This window comes from Physella acuta, unplaced genomic scaffold (assembly GCF_028476545.2).
Source record: "Physella acuta isolate Inbredline_101_S28 unplaced genomic scaffold, ASM2847654v3 ptg001132l, whole genome shotgun sequence".
Taxonomy (NCBI): Eukaryota; Metazoa; Mollusca; class Gastropoda; family Physidae; genus Physella; species Physella acuta.
The window spans coordinates 369,064-387,333 of NW_026732649.1; the positions used below are offsets into that span (position 1 = coordinate 369,064).

General features: G+C 33.3%; 1 protein-coding gene across 1 annotated transcript; it reads right to left on the reverse strand.

Moving 5' to 3' along the window:
- Positions 1-3,251: 3,251 nt before the first annotated feature.
- Positions 3,252-4,564, reverse strand: LOC131956177 (uncharacterized). The gene has a single exon (XM_059320599.1). It carries the CDS (start codon positions 4,041-4,043, stop codon positions 3,684-3,686), a length of 360 nt encoding a protein of 119 aa, XP_059176582.1. The 5' UTR covers positions 4,044-4,564; the 3' UTR covers positions 3,252-3,683.
- Between the last annotated feature and the right edge of the window lie 13,706 nt (positions 4,565-18,270).

Genomic DNA, 18,270 nt, shown 5'->3' on the forward strand with positions numbered 1-18,270 from the left:
AATTTTAATTTTCGTTTTTTCATAATAAAAACCCTCTTGTTTTCTGCTAATTATTATAATATTTGAAGATATATTAATTTGTATTGGCATTTTGGAATGAAATATGTATAACATGGAAATAGTATAACAGATAAAACATTTATGTAAACTGCCATTCACAAATGGCCTGTAAAGATAACAGTAATAATTATTTAGTGGCAAAATAATAGTTCAGTATTTGCACATAGTGTTTGTCGTCTTGTAGTTAAATATTTGTTAATTTAACACATTTTAAAATGAAACGACTGTTGTATTGCTAACAACTCCAATGTTTATGTTGCAATTAAAACATGTGAAGCCATTACAGTTAATTTAAGGCATCACTACTCATATAGATATAATATGATTCTCGTATCGAGAAATTAGAAGAGTTGCCCGAGTTAGTGTAGAATATAGGTACAACCATTGTTTATAGCAGAATGTACACATAATTTGTGATATCTATTATTTAGGGGAGTCAACTCTTACATAAGTAGTAAATACAACGCTACTGCTCATTTTAAATGTATTTCAATTGAGTACACACAACATTTCCAAAAAAAAAATTATATAAATTTATTGATAAAAATGCAACATTTTAATAAAATTTAATCTACTTTTGCAATAATATGTATGTAAATAAACACAGCAAAATCTTAAAATGTAAGCACTTGTACTATAATATATAAGAAAATTTCAGTTTTACAACGCTATGGAGTTCATTTTTGTCCTTAATATTTAACAATTCCATGATTGTATTAATCGTTTAATATCTCATATTGTGGATTTTCTGTCAGCGGGGCAGCGTGGCCTAAGCCAGGGGTCGGCAACCTTTTGAGACGGAAGAGCCAAAAGTAACAATTTACAAATTTTCCAGTTTTTAAAGAGCCACTAACATTTTGATTTCAATATTTGGTACTTGATGAGGACTAGGTAAATAAGTTTATTTTTTTTATTTAAAATAAATAGTTTTAAATATGAAATAGTGTGTATTCATATAAAAACATACACATGTTTCGCACAAAACATATTAAATTATTTTAGCTAGCTCTGTTATGATAAACTTAGTTATCATATAATAAAACTACAGGACTACCCCAATCCACCATAGAAGCTCTTAACCTTTTTTTTTCTTTACTCACATCACCGGCTCAGGGGGTCTCTGCCATTAGCCAGGTAGGCATCAACACGATATCGGGTTGATTACTGTGTATCGGTCAATTCTGTTCTTCGGTTCTCACCAGACTTTCACCCCACTGAACGCAGGGTAAACTTGTACCCCGCCGTCCAGTACCCGGCTCAAAAGTAGGAAGCTAATAACTAAAAAACTACGTCACTCACGTCAAATTAATGAATACTGACAGAGGGAAATGCATTCTGAATAAAATAACATTCTCCATTTAACGATATTCGAAAAAATCGAAACTTGGGAAGTGGCAAGCATTGCACGGCTGTGGGGCTGGGTTTGGTGCCCAAGCGGCTGTCAGCTGTCCGAATACTATCTACTCCCACCTATTCTCGTTGTTCGCTGATTAGGCCTAGTGTTTTTATTATGTTTAAACTAATAAACTTGTTTCTTTACAGTATATATTTGTTATGGGTTTTGAAAATAAAATAATACGATAATTTCTAATATTTGTGCATGGAACTCAAGAGCCGCCACTTGACATCCAAAGAGCCGCATGCGGCTCGCGAGCCGCAGGTTGCCGACCCCTGCCCTAGGCTAAACTTATTTAAACGCTCCCTTCCACACACATTAATTAATAAAACATATGTATAAGAAAACAATTACATAAAAGTGGCATATTAATAATGTATTTAGTTCTCAAATATGAACAAACACTAGCAGTCTCCACACATATAGACTATATCTGTGACAAAGGAAGATATAGGACACTATTCCGTGCATTCAATGAAACTTGAAGATTAGCTTTTCATAGACAACATTTTATTATGATGCACTTGATAGTTGAATACAATAATCGTTTGTAATACGTTTGGGATTAGCGTCCACTACACAATGTAATTAGTTGCCTATACCTACCGTTCAATATTCCCTACAACTAACGTCACTACACTGTTTCCTAGTTCAACACGTGTCTACGTCCTTTCTCTTCAACTGTCCAGCCTCGACTCTATCTAACCCTCACTGTCCTAACTTCTTTTTCTTCTCCATCAAGCCTAACCTAATTTGCATGTCGCCACAGTTCTCCATCAAGCCGAACCTAATTAGCATGTCGCCACAGTTCTCTATCAAGCCTAACCTAATTTGCATGTCGCCACAGTTCTCCATCAAGCCTAACCTAATTTCCATGTCGCCACAGTTCTCTATCAAGCCTAACCTAATTTGCATGTCGCCACAGTTATCCATCGAGCCTAACCTAATTTGCATGTCGCCACAGTTCTCCATCAAGCCGAACCTAATTTGCATGTCGCCACAGTTATCCTTCAAGCCTAACCTAATTTGCATGTCGCCACAGTTCTCTATCAAGCCTAACCTAATTTGCATGTCGCCACAGTTCTCTATCAAGCCTAACCTAATTAGCATGTCGCCACAGTTATCCATCAAGCCAAACCTAATTTGCATGTCGCCACAGTTCTCCATCAAGCCTAACCTAATTAGCATGTCGCCACAGTTCTCTATCAAGCCTAACCTAATTTGCATGTCACCACAGTTCTCCATCGAGTCTAACCTAATTTGCATGTCGCCACATTTATCCATCAAGCCTAACCTAATTTGCATATTGCCTCAATTCTAGAGTACCTGATTAAGATGTCAAACCTAGCTAATAAACTTCCCCATATTTTCACGTAAGATTGATTTTCTCCTTATTTAATTCAAAATCGGCTTCTTTACCTAATACTCTGGGGTCTATACAACCCCAACTAAGTCATGGCTCCCCTCCCCTTTTAACTTTACTTTGTATAAATCTACGCCAGCCATGGTCTGTCACGTGATGAAATACATTGAAACAGCAGACGTCTTCGGGACAAAGTTCAGGCACGCTAACAATTTTTTTTTAATCGTTCAGTTTTTGATACATTTTTGATTATAAGTAATTGATTCCAAGCTGTCTGAATTCGAAGTCGAGACTTTGGGGCTATTAGCCTAACGCTCTATCGCTTAGGCCACGCTGTCCCGCTAACAGAAAATCCACAATCTGAGATATTAAACGAGTAGTAGGTAGAATTCTGGATTTTTTTTATTTTTTATTTTTTTTTTAGATTTGTTTTTTGCAAATTTATTAAAAGATAACTTTAGAATGAGTTTTTTCCTGCTTTATAATTTCTTGTAAAACAAAAGGTTATTGGAAAATGTTCTGATATACTTAGACTTATTCACATATGTAGTTTTCATTTTACTGCTTACTAGGGTCTAAATCATTATGCTAAGGTTCATCATTTTTTGTACTTGTTTAGTATCAATACTATCAACCTTAATAAAGCACTTTGATCCAGTCGCATTTTTGTCTTGTTTTTGTAACTATCAGTCTTGCTATATATTATTTTCGTTACAAAGTCAGTCTTTTAATGTAATCATGCACTATAAACTACGACTATTAGTTTTCTATTCACTAAATTATTAACAGTTTTAAATGCAACAAGTTAGAATGTGAACAATATTTGTAAACATGCAAATAACAATTTTTATCAGCCATTTGAAATCAGCCCTTAGAATAAAAGGAATGAATTTCCTCAACTACTTCTAAACCCCGAATAGTCAAAAACTTGTTTTCATCAGACACTTTCCCGTTCAGGATTGCAGCGTAGAATTCTTCCATATCTCTCATGAAAAGACCAGGCTTTGATGATGTCTGGGGTATTTTATCTGAGTCAATGATTTCCCCATCCTCAAACTCATAAATTGTCTGTTTGCGTATGTGTTCCTCCTTTGATTTGCTTCTTGAAAGTGTTATCTTGATTGGTTTTCCATTGGCTTCAATATCAGCTTCTGTTGTGTAGCCATCTTCAGATTTCTCCAGTTTCCCATTCACAACTTTCACATCTCCAAATAAAGAGAGCATATTTTGGATACCTGAAATACCTGTCACAAAGGGCAAGCCTGAGGCTTGAAAGTCTTCAATCCATCCATTGTAGGAGCCTTTAAGAGTGTATTGGCCTGACTTTATCCCAACACTCTTTACCTTGTTCTTCACTACATTAAATCCCTCAGTCAGAAGCCCTATGTTTTCTTCATATAAGACAAGTCCTTTTTGTTCTGCCAGCTCATGTAGTTTTCTAGCTGTAGCAGAAGACAAAGCCAGTGGATACTCCACAAGTACATGTTTGCCACTTTCCAAGCTTTTTTTAACATAGTCTACATGTAGACGTGGCTCAGTACTAATAAATATTGCATTAACATCTGGTTAATTTAAAGCCTCATCAAAGGTCAAGGCTGGGACATCAGCATCTTCTACAGGGCGTCTTGATACCACACCCTTCAATCTTAATCCGCATGTTTTTTCTTTCAAATCTTGAACACGAGCCCTTCCAGCCATTCCAAGACCAACTACCACTACCCCTATCTCTTTCTGTAGTGACATCTCCAAAGATGTATGTTATATGGCCTTCTTTCTATCTATAAGTATCATTAAAACTGCTGAATGATAGTCACATGCTTGGTGTCCCAGATGTCCATGATGATGAGTGTCAGTGATGACAGTTGATTTACTTTACTTTTATATTTTTTAATGATTATAACACACGTTAAAACATAATATAACGCCCTTTCGTGTGTGCAGAATAGTTGTTCAATCTGAAATGTTCTTAAATAAAAATACTACATGTGCTAATATTTTAAGGCTTCGTTGTTTATACTTACATACCTTTATGGCAAAAGTAGATTACCATTTTTTTTTTAAATTTTGCATTTTTCTCAATTAATTTATATAACATAATATTTGTTTTTAGAAATTGTGTGTGTACTCAATTGACATACATTTAAAATTTGCATTAGCGTTGTATTTACTATTTATGTAAGAGTTGACTCCCCTAAATAATAGATATCGCAACATCTATTTACATTCTGTTATAAACAATATTTGTACCGATATTCTATAATAACTCGGACAACTCATTTAATTTCTCGATATGAGAATCATAATATATCTATACGTAGGCCTACAGTGAAGACTTAAATTAATATTAATGGCTTCACATTTTTTAATTGCAACATAAACATACAAGTTGGAGTTGTTATCGGTGTGTGAAAGCAATACAACCGTCGTTTCATTTTAAAATGTGTTAAATTAACAAATATATGTAACTACAAGACGAAAAAGGCTATGCGTGTATGATGAACTATTATTTTACCATTATATAATTATTACTGGCCATTAGGGAATGCCATTTTACGTTAGTAATTTATACATTATACTAGTTCTATGTTATTCATTCAAAATGGTAATATTGTGATAATTAGCAGAAATTTTGTAATGAACACAAGAAAATTAAAAATATTATATTATTGTATCAACAGGCAATAAAAAACGAGCAACGGATAAATATAATTGGTTGATTTGCAACAATGACAAGCTTCGGCTTTCTAAAAAAACTAAATATAAAATTATGCATTTTTTAAACCGAAATAAATCAGCTTTTTAACTCATTCTTTGCATAAAAATAGAAGTTGTGAATTTTATTTGTTACTTGATCTAGGTCAGTGGTTCCCAACCTTTTTCGAGTGGCGACCCCCTTTTATAAAAAGTAAGTGACCCGCGACCCCCATAGAATTAAAAGGCCGAAATTAGTATAGAAATTAATAAGCTCTAAAATAAGATTTTCTTGAATTGATAAATGTTTTAATACCATGAGTAAAATTGCATGCTATTTACTAAACATTCGCGGATAAATTTTTGTTTACGACTTTTACTAGCAATGGACTTCATTTGATGCGTGCACTAACGGTGTGTTTTCTTGGTGAAAACTTCCTGTTTGATCAAGCCTCTGACGTTTGCAACTAGCTTCATGCCGATGAAAGAACTCCATATATTTTTTGGTGTGTTCCGAATGACTCGTCTCAAATGACATTTTAGTTTTGAAGATTTCATAGACTCGTGACTGAGAACAACTGTGTACAGTACGCTTTGCTTCTTCTCTATTCCATTTCAAGTGATATTACTGAATCCGAATTTCATATATTCTTCTAATAGCAATATTATATTATGTGGAATGGTAGGTTCGGATCCCGTTGGTTTCTGACTGCTTGTTTTTACTTGGACTATTTTCTGTACCTTTGTCTACACTTGGCGTTGAAATATCACTTTCTGTTAATATTGCTATTTCAGTTACAACGCCTGCTTCCACCCCCTCTACATAATATTCTTCTAAAAATTTATGTTTTGTTTCTCATTACTAAAGTTTAGTATACCAGTTGGCGACCCCTCAGAAAGCCCTTCGCGACCCCCTTGGGGGTCGCGACCCCCAGGTTGGGAACCCGTGATCTTGGTTCTTTACTGGCTCACGCCTCTAAAAATATTTATATATCTGACATGTATAGTTCATTTAATTGGGTGTTTAACCAGATTAAAATATTTATATATCTGACATGTATAGTTCATTTAATTGGGTGTTTAACCAGACTAAAATATTTATATATCTGACATGTATAGTTCATTTAATTGGGTGTTTAACCAGATTAAAATATTTATATATCTGACATGTATAGTTCATTTAATTGGGTGTTTAACCAGACTAAAATATTTAAATATATCTGTCATGTATAGTTCATTTAATTGGGTGTTTAACCAGATTAAAATATTTATATATCTGACATGTATAGTTCATTTAATTGGGTGTTTAACCAGACTAAAATATTCATATATCTGACATGTATAGTTCATTTAATTGGGTGTTTAACCAGATTAAAATATTTATATATCTGACATGTAAAGTTCATTTAATTGGGTGTTTAACCAGATTAAAATATTTATATATCTGACATGTATAGTTCATTTAATTGGGTGTTTAACCAGATTAAAATATTTATATATCTGACATGTATAGTTCATTTAATTGGGTGTTTAACCAGATTAAAATATTTATATATCTGACATGTATAGTTCATTTAATTGGGTGTTTAACCAGACTAAAATATTTATATATCTGACATGTATAGTTCATTTAATTGGGTGTTTAACCAGACTAAAATATTTATATATCTGACATGTATAGTTCATTTTAATTGGGTGTTTAACCAGACTAAAATATTTATATATCTGACATGTATAGTTCATTTAATTGGGTGTTTAACCAGACTAAAATATTTATATATCTGACATGTATAGTTCATTTAATTGGGTGTTTAACCAGACTAAAATATTTATATATCTGACATGTATAGTTCATTTAATTGGGTGTTTAACCAGACTAAAATATTTATATATCTGACATGTATAGTTCATTTAATTGGGTGTTTAACCAGATTAAAATATTTATATATCTGACATGTATAGTTCATTTAATTGGGTGTTTAACCAGACTAAAATATTTATATATCTGACATGTATAGTTCATTTAATTGGGTGTTTAACCAGATTAAAATATTTATATATCTGACATGTATAGTTCATTTTAATTGGGTGTTTAACCAGATTAAAATATTTATATATCTGACATGTATAGTTCATTTTAATTGGGTGTTTAACCAGATTAAAATATTTATATATCTGACATGTATAGTTCATTTAATTGGGTGTTTAACCAGACTAAAATATTTATATATCTGACAAGTATAGTTCATTTTAATTGGGTGTTTAACCAGATTAAAAAAAAGTTTGGATTTAATATAAAAGTTGACGATTATTTAAGTTCTTGTGGTGTTAGTTGGTTGTCATTTGAAACATTGAAGTTATATTTCATTGTTGACTATGCTAGTCCTCTTAGTCTCTATAGACATATGTTACTTCGTTATTTGAGTCTTGTTATAGAATTAAAACCTTGCCTATTTTTGTAAAAAAATATATTTATATATCAAACACCAGGCCCCATCATATTGCCCCCCCCCCCATAACGGCATCTCCCTTGTCCCCATGACCAACCTTGAGTTGAAATACTATATCATTTACTGATGATGTATTACCAAAATACTGTTTGAAATAAAGAGGCTGGTTTAAGTTGTTTTTTAATGCAATTTCCAAAAGAAAAAACCTCAGAATTACATCCAATTTATCATCCATTAAAATGTTCTGAGATATCCATAGCAGAACACAATATATGACTAATCATCAAATGAGAAGGTGTATGTTTGAAAATATGTTTCCTACTGCGCAAAAAAGACAAGCTATTAACATTTATTAAATTATTATTTTGTCTATTTACCTACAACAAACTTAAACATCAAATGCATTTAAAACTAAATTCAGACCGATTTTTTTTTTTAAATTCAAAATATTTTTGGTTTACATAGAATACGCGTTATTTTTTTGTTGTGGACAGGCACGTTGATTGGATATTATTTCAAATTAAAAAAAAAATCAATTAATTAAAAATTATTCATGAAAGAACAATATTATTTAAAATTTACTTTTGCTTTTGTTAACAGTGTCTGCACCTTAATTTCAAAGGTTTTTATCTTCATTTTTCATTCAGATTTTAAATCAACTAACGAAAATGATAGTAGTTTAAGATACTATTCTAATAGAATATTTTAATATCATTTAAATTATGTTTGTTAAATTAAAATCACGTGTTTCCAAGCCATAACTATAACATTAGTACTATTTCATAAATATATTTAATAATTACGCCCCTTGAATGTTTACTTGCAATACAACAACTTAAGTTTCAACTCTACATTGTAATTATCGATTACATTTGTTTAAATTTTGTCTTAAGATTCGACGACATAATTAAAAAAAAAAATATTAATTCACTGGTGTTTAAAGACCCAATATAAATTCCAAACAAAACAAAACTAGTTTACTCTTGTGATTTATATATATATAAAAAATAGCTTATATAACATAGAGCAGATAGTTTTATTATGAGAAACCTGAACGTTAACTCTAATACCATCATTTCTTTACACCGGCTCAGTCTGTGGGTCAGTATCCGGTATAACCTCACACTTGAACACAACAACTTTGGCAGCAAACTGACCCTAACTTTATTCAACTGATACTATATTATCACATTACCTCTACTCTAACAAACTGATCCTTACATCACCACATTGGTCTCAATTTGTTTTCTATTTCGCATTTGTTTGTCAGTTTTTTTTTCCATCTTGGTTGCTTCTTATTCGTTTTTTTTTTAAACGACAAAACATTAGGTATAATCAACGATGTATTGATGTGATAGTTTTAATTAGTACAATAAATTACCTTACTGTGCGATACTGATCTCCGCTGCTCTATTACCCCTAGAATATTGGAAGTCGTTCCCCCGTACATACAGACACATGCTTGACGTCCATGTGCCCTCAATGTTTGACTGTCAGAAATATGTGGTCACCGAATACACCATGAGACATGAAGAAAAAAATTACAAACAGCGAAATTTCAATTTTGTAAATCAAGAAACATATCACTAGATGTGGGTGAATAATGAAACGATCACAATCGCATAACGAACTTTGAAAGCATAGTGGAATAGCCACCAGAATAGCAAGGGCAGCACATGCTTTTAACAGACTTCCTAAGATCTGGAAATCATCCTCACTGCAACAGAGAACCAAAATAAGTATTTACAAGTCTAATGCACGTTCTGAACTCTTCTATGCTGCAGAGTAATGAAACTAAACAAGAAATTAGAGATCCGCTTTACTGGTTTTGTAAGAAGATCCATCGAAAGTATTTTCAAAGTTAAAGTGAGACGAAAAAATCCCGAATAAGGAAATACGACGAAGGACAGGCATAAACGACCTGTAGTGTACGAATGAGGAGATGGTGATGGCTGGGTCATGTCATTCGCATGAACAAAAGAAGACTCCGGTACATAGCACTAAAATGGACTGTTTGGGACATGGACGAGAGAGATGGAGGAAGAAGTGCAGGCTACTGGCAAGATCTGGCTAGAGTTGAAGTGGCTCGCACAAGACAGAGTGGAATGGCGAAGATTTGTTGCTGCCCTTTACTCCTCAGGGAGTGACGATATATATATATATATATATATATATATATATATATATATATATATATATATATATATATATATATATATATGTGTGTGTGTGTGTGTGTGTGTGTGTGTGCAGGGCCGGTGCTATCTATAAGGCGAACTAGGCGGTCGCCTAGGGCGCCATCCCTAAAGGGGCGCAAAAAGTTTTAATTGCTATTATAAAAAATTTTCTAATAATTAATAACTTTTATAAAGGAGTAGCGATCTATTGGTACAACCCAGGACGACCTATCATTTTTGCACTCCCACCCCAAAATTAGGTCTATATAGGCATATATTGATTCGCGATGGTGGAAATGCAACCCACACATCCCTAATTTGGAAAGGTCGGGGCGCTTTTTTTAATTAGGTGTCACATAATTGATGTAGAAAAGGATTAAATAAGTTCGTTATTTAAATTTCGAACACTTTAAACGGTTAATTAATTTTTATAGGGCTTGTAAGTCTCGTTTTCTCTGACTTGGAAATTAGAAATATGTCCTGGTGTACAGAGTTTTGTAATGACGGGGTGTTTAAAGTATTGTACTTGTTTGGTAAGTTTTGATGAACCTTTTAGATTTGGGAGTAACAGCGGAAGGCTGTTTCTGATATGGTTTCTTAGGTATAAAGTATCGAAGTGTTAATGTGTCGATTTTTTTTTTTTTTTTTGCTATTGTCGTGTAGTTCTAGTTCTAATGAAATCTGATTGGTAGTAGAGAAATAAGAATGCATGTGATGAAGTATTGTTGTTCTGGAGTTCGGGAGTATTGATTCTTGTGGTATTAAGGTATCGAATTATATAGACTTTTAAAGTGTATTAGTAGGTCCAGTGAAATCGTTTTTGATTGGGAGTAACGTTTGTAGTTAAGCGAGTTGGTGTCGTAGTTCTGGAGCATCGAGTCTAGTTATGTTTGGGTATCGAAGTTTGATATGTGTTGTGAATGTAGTAGAGTATATCGAGTATTCGTGTTTATCGTAAGTTAAATGATTTCAATTCAGTACGGAACACACTAAAAAGAAAGGTAGGCGTTCTCTAGTTGAAAAAAACTTTAGTTTCTTAGGAATCTATATTACCACTCTTAAAGAATTAATATATTATATTAAACGAGCCGGCCCGCGGCATAACATACGCCGCTATTTAGTTGTTTCTAATTTTCAATAATTCATAATTTGTGAATTCGACAGTACCAACGCTGACACTGAAAATATTTCTTTAAAACACTATAAGTAGCTCGTTAAGGACCATAACCCCCCCCCCCCCTTCCTTCCCTCCCTCCTCCTCCCCCCCCCCCCTACGTTTAAAATCGTTGGCTCTGCTTGTAAACATTTAGAGTGAACACAGCTCACTAAAACCATGTAGGGGTGGGGAGGTAGGGAGAGCGTTTGCAGCTTGTTTTCTAACGGCTCGAAGAAGAGAATTATATATATAGAAGATAGGATGCAATTTATAACTAACCGTAAACTTTGTTATTTCAAGTTATATGTTGTGTATTTAATCAATAATCCTAGAAACCCGTGTTTGATTATTTGAAAAGCGTCCCTTTATTTAAGGGATCCAAAATTTAAAGCATAATTGATCTGAACGTAATGCATTTTAAAGAACGTCATCGTTATTGAATGGAAATATTTTGTAATAAAGCTAAGGTTTTTAATCTTTCAAACGAAAATCACAATTACGTATTCAATCAGTAAAATATATTGTTTTCATACAATTACATATAATATAAAAGATTTTATATAATTATTACGAAATGAAATTTAGAGCTTTTAATTGTAAATTTTAAGCATGTCTTAATTACACTTGGTTATTTAGCTATTCTTGGAAAGTTATTTCCCTTGAATAAAATTAAATTTTGGTATTTGGATTTTTTATATGGGAGATAATTCGTTGCTTAACTTGACATCCATTTTAAATTTCTGCACCTTAGGTTGACTGCTTATTTATAAATACGACTTTAAGTTATTATTTGTTATTGTAAAAATTGTATAGAGCTTACTATTGATAGTGACTTGCATCGTGTTGGCGTAGAAAAGATCCGGACAGCCATCCTTAGACAGGTCTAAGGTGACTTGTTCCTGAAAAGGATGGGGCCATGCTTTACATTAAGCCTCTGGTGCCGTAACATTAGCAGCTCCTCTCTACAGCTTTCGCCAGAGTAATCAGATAAGTGGGCGCAATCTCACTGTTAATGTTGCTTTGAAAATAATAGGAGACTGGAAATCTTTAGTAAAAGGTGAAAACTGTCTCGATGTATTTGTAAAATATTTGTAAAATAAATAAATATTCCATAGACTTTGAGGTTATGCTATCAGTAAGATTTTTAGCGCAATTTCCATACGGTAAAATTGCGATTATTAAATCCTACCAGTAAGATACCATTTTTTTTTTGTTTTTTTGAGAAACGCGATGTAGGACTTTAATTAAAACAATTAAAACGATAACAAGAATAACAATTAACAAACAACTACAATAATTTTTATTGCCATTGTTACTTTTTTACTGTTGTATTTCTTCTTCTTTTTATTATCATTACTACCAGTAGTAGTAATAGTAATGACAGTAGTAGTAGTAGTAGTATTAGTAGTAGTAGTAGTAGTAGTAGTTATACCAGTACGATAGTTTTTTTTTTTTTTAACCAGTACGATAGTGTTTGAAATAATTAGACAATGATACGAAAACTAATTGACGTCGGTCAAATAAAAACTTTTAAATTTAAAGAAGAAACGTATTTTATATCATAACCCTTTGTAATTTAAACTACAGTTCTTTTTTAAATTTTTATAATGCATACGTTTCTGTTTTGAATGTGTTTTCTAATTTAGAAACATATATTGTAAGTAATATTGTCAAACAACACACAATGATTTCAAATGCTAATTATTTAAATTTTTATACTTTTAATGAATAAATAATCGAAATATAATCTCCCTTGTTTTTCTTATAGGTTATTATAAAAAACTTTGCACATTAATCGTTGCAGAAAAAAAATGTGAACTAATACATCGCTATACATTTTAAACGCTAAACAACTTTGGGCTGGTTCAAAAGTGGCGTATACGTTGATCAGATATATTTCTGCACTGTGTAACTTAACAATGATTTTTCCCTGTAATGTGTGACATCAACATTGATTTGTCCCTGTAATGTGTGACATCAACATTGATTTGTCCCTGTAATGTGTGACATCAACTTTGATTTGTCCCTGTAATGTGTGACATTAACATTGATTTGTCCCTGTAATGTGTGACATTAACATTGATTTGTCCCTATAATGTGTGACATCAACTTTGATTTGTCCCTGTAATGTGTGACATCAACATTGATTTGTCCCTGTAATGTGTGACATCAACATTAATTTGCCCCTGTAATGTGTGACATCAACTTTGATTTGTCCCTGTAATGTGTGACATCAACATTAATTTGTCCCTGTAATGTGTGACATTAACTTTGAACTCATCTGTCCCTGCACTTTGTGACATAAATATTGAACTAATATGTCACTGAATTTTGATGCTAACATTAGATTCAGCTTTTTTTTTTTTAGTTTCCCATGGTTTTATAAAATTAAAAACGAAACTGACAAATGGCAACAAAAATACAAGTAATCAAAAAACGAAAACAAAAAACCAAATGTATTAGTTTATACAATCCCCACTTTTTATATCAACATTAATTATAACAAATATGTTTATTTACAGCAAACAACGTGTTAAATTATCACTTGAGGTCAATGTATCATATATAACTGATTTTGTTATGGTTATAAAAGCTTTATTATACATATATACACATTTTAATAATTACATTTATTTTAGCTTACCAGTGCCTGTAACATGAATTAAAAAATAAAATATATGCTACTAAAAGCGAATTAATATACAAACATTACTACCGACATTTACAGAAAATCCTTTTTAGAAGATATTTAAGAGTGAACTAAATTAACCCGTTGCCTTTTAAATTTCATTAACCGTATAAACAAGAAATTTCGGAACGAATTAAAAACTAGTTTCAGGTTTTGATGTAAGGGTCGGTTAATTTAAGTAATGGACAGCAGTCTGCTGTAGTTAGTTGTGTTTAAGTGTAAGACGGTAAGCGGTGACTGACCCACAGACAGACCCACAGACTGACCCACAGACTGACCTACAGACTGACCCACAGACAGACCCACAGACTGACCCACAGACTGACCCACAGACTGACCCACAGACTGACCTACAGACTGACCCACAGACAGACCCACAGAATGACCCACAGACTGACCTACAGACTGACCCACAGACTTACCCACAGACTGACCCACAGACTTACCCACAGACTGACCCACAGACTGAACCACAGACTGACCCACAGACTTACCCACAGACTGACCCACAGACTGACCCACAGACTTACCCACGGACTGAACCACAGACTGAACCACAGACTGACCCACAGACTTACCCATAGACTGACCCACAGACTGAACCACAGACTTACCCACAGACTTACCCACAGATTGAACCACAGACTGACCCACAGAATGACCCACAGACTTACCCACAGGCTGACCCACAGACTTACCCACAGACTGACCCACATACTGAACCACAGACTGACCCACAGACTGACCCACAGACTTACCCATGGACTAAACCACAGGCTGAACCACAGACTGACCCACAAACTTACCCATAGACTGACCCACAGACTTACCCACAGACTGAACCACAGACTGACCCACGGACTGAACCACAGACTGAACCACAGACTGAACCACAGCCTGAACCACAGACTGACCCACAGTCTGAACCACAGACTGACCCACAGACAGTCCCACAGATTGCCCACAGACCCATAGACTGAGCCGGTGTAAAAAAAAATTGCATTCGAGTTTGCGTTCAGGTGTTTTTATTATGAAATTAGCTGAGCAAGGCATTTTTACACACTTTTGTTTCATGTATAAACCACAAGATCAAATGGTTTTTTTGTTTGGATTATGTATCGTTTATTTAAGGAACAGTGAATTTAATGACTTGTAAATATAATTATGTCGTTGAATTTTAAGACGAAACAAAAAAGTTTTGCTGTCGATAATTATAAAGAGCCTGAATCTTCAAATAAATCCATAGTTGAAATAATATAGTTCAATTCAATTAAAAATACAAGGGGCATAATTGTCAATTATCTTAACAAAATAGTACTAATTTAATAGGTTTAATCGAAAACATGTGGTTTTAATTAATAAAAAGTTGCATTTGTATTTATACTTTGCTTGCGGAGCAATTTATCAAATATTTTCACTTTTTTTTTAGTTTTTATTATTTAATTACGAATGACAATGAAGAATTAAAACCTTTAAAATTATAGTTTTAATTTTTTCAAGACATGCAAGAGTTAATTATAATCAATAGTGAACGATGTTTGTAACATTTTTGGATTTTAAATATTTATTTTTTTATTTAAAACAAAATCATATCAACGTGCCCGTCCCTGACAATAGAGACACACGATTTACCGCACCCATATTTTGTGTGAAATGAATTCAGACCCAGTCTGATGAGTGTAGTTTAACATTGCAATATTTTACGTTTTGTTCTGGTTTATGTGTTGCATACGTTTAACAAAGGGTAGCAAAAATAACATATTCATATATTTTATGGCAACCAACCAAGTTATTAGTCAACTAAATGTCTCTACTTAAAATAGCAAGCATTTGATAGCGTCTTTTTATTCTAGTATAAAATTATGCCATTATGTGACATTGCGAGATAATTCAATATGTATAGATATATTCTAAATTCCACTGTTTAAAGTAATTCCATATGTCTTTATTTATAATATTAATTCCTCTGTTGAAAATAATTCCATATGTCTTTATTTGTATTATTAATTCTCCCGTTGAAAGTATTTACATACGTCTTTATTGATTTTATTAATTCCTCTGTTGAAAGTAATTCCATATGTCTTTATTGATTTTATTAATTCCTTTTTTGAAAGTAATTCTATACGTCTCTCGCAGAGCTGGTCATGTTGCATTATTTTAATGTATGCGTATCAGATTAATTACAAATTAATTGGTTATTATGGTTGTGTGCAATATTGTGTGTATTTTAGCTGTGTATTCCCGATGTGTTCCCATAAGAAATTTTTAAAAGCGGATGAAAGATTTAGATTTATCAAACCAAACTTTACATTTCTACGTTTGTTCATTGCAATAGCCCGCACCAACATTCATTCGCCACAATTTATGCTCACAGAACATGTATCGTAACCGAGGGGGTAGTTTAATTCAATTAAAAAAAATATAACCATTTACCTTCTGGGCGATGAAGACATCGCCACACCAACACGTCTAGAATATTCGAGGTCATCCCACTTACAAACAGGCGCAGGATTTAAAAACATTGTCTTCAATGTTTGATTGTTTTATAAAAACAGCATTTAAACCACATCAATGTCATCCTATATAATCTAAAAACATTTATAATATTCTAACCAGAATAAAAATACGAATTGTATTTTAAAATTAGCTCGGTGTAAAGCCGACAAAATGGATAATTACTGGTGTTCTTATAATGCATAAATAACTCAGGTTTAGAAAACAAGGAAGTACACAGAAATAGGGAGTAATTAAATACTTAATAGAACAGCGAATGTTTTAATGTTTATAGTTATTATCATATGGAGTGTTGCAGACTAATATTGTTATGAGTTTTAAAAATAAAATAAAATAATTATTAATACGTGTGCATGCTCTTCATAATTATCGACAGCAATACTGTTTTTTGTTTTGTCTATATTTCCGACGGCAGAATGACATTTAAAAGCAATTAAATACAATAGCCTTTAAATTACCGATATACATTCCAACAAACAAAAAACATTTAATCTTGTGTTTTATACCGTGTGTAAAAATACCTGGCTCAGATCATTTCAGAATGAAAAAACCTGAACCTTAACTTGAATGCCATATTTTCTTTACACTGGCTCAGTCTGTGAGTCATTCTGACACTTTTCTAGATGTGTGTGTGTGTGTGTGTGTGTGTGTGTCAGAGAGAGCGAGGGAAGAAGAGATATGTAACAATTAGATGAGTGATACAAGACTAGTGTCAAAATACATGTAAATATAATTCTACCTTGTGATTAGGTTTGCATAAAATATTTAAAACATAAGAGTTTAGACTTTATACTTTAGTGTTATACTTAAACTGTACAAGGGGTTTGTTTTATACACACTTTAAAGTTGGCGGAAACTGTGATAGGAAATTTAGAAAGAAGTCAACGAATAAAAATAATATCGTACTAGACAATAGGTTAGCACGATACATTTGTTTGGTTAACACATGTACTCTAAGAATGAGAAGGGTGTGGTAATTATCGTTTTGTACTGTTTAGTATACACTACTATACACCAAATAAGTATACACAATTTATTATACTTATCAATTAGTTATGCACCATTTAGACCGATTTCAGCATGCTTGTCTTTTTGTCCAACCAAGAATAAACTACGAGGCAGCAGTTGTTTATTTTTGGAGTTGTCTACAGCTAACGAGTCTTATTCGAACTCCAGAATTTTCGATTTAACAACCATGAGTTTTAATGACTTACCACGCCAAACTCGTACTTTTTAGGTAATATTGCTGATTTTTCTGTGTGAAATTATGTATGGTCTAGTGTAATTAGTGTAGTTGCAGCACAAATCTATAATTGATTGTGTAGTACAGGGGTCTCCAAACTACGGCCCGCGGGCCGGATGCGGCCCGCGATGTCCTCTCATCCGGCCCGCGGAGATATTTTTGTCCAAGGAAAAATCGTTCGTCGATGATTGCTAAGGAACTTTGCCCAGAAATATCAAAGACATACTTGGAAGAAACTGGCCCCCGAACTGAATTTTTATAGTTAATGCGGCCCTCGGACTGAAAAGTTTGGAGACCCCTGGTGTAGTACATGGGTCTCCAAACTACGGCCCGCGGGCCGAATGCGGCCCGCGAGGTCCTCTCAATCGGCCCGCGGATATCTTTTTATCCACGGAAAAAGCTTTTGTTGGTGATGGCCTAGGAACTTTGCCCAGAAAAATCAAAGACATGCCTGGTAGAAACTGGCCCCCGAACTGAAATGAGTTAGTTAATGCGGCCCTCTGACTGAAAAGTTTGGAGACCCCTGGTGTA

What these genes read in the sequence shown, in the direction of transcription:
- LOC131956177 (XM_059320599.1), bottom strand. Translation starts at nt 4,043, where the DNA reads ATGCTCTCTTTATTTGGAGATGTGAAAGTTGTGAATGGGAAACTGGAG.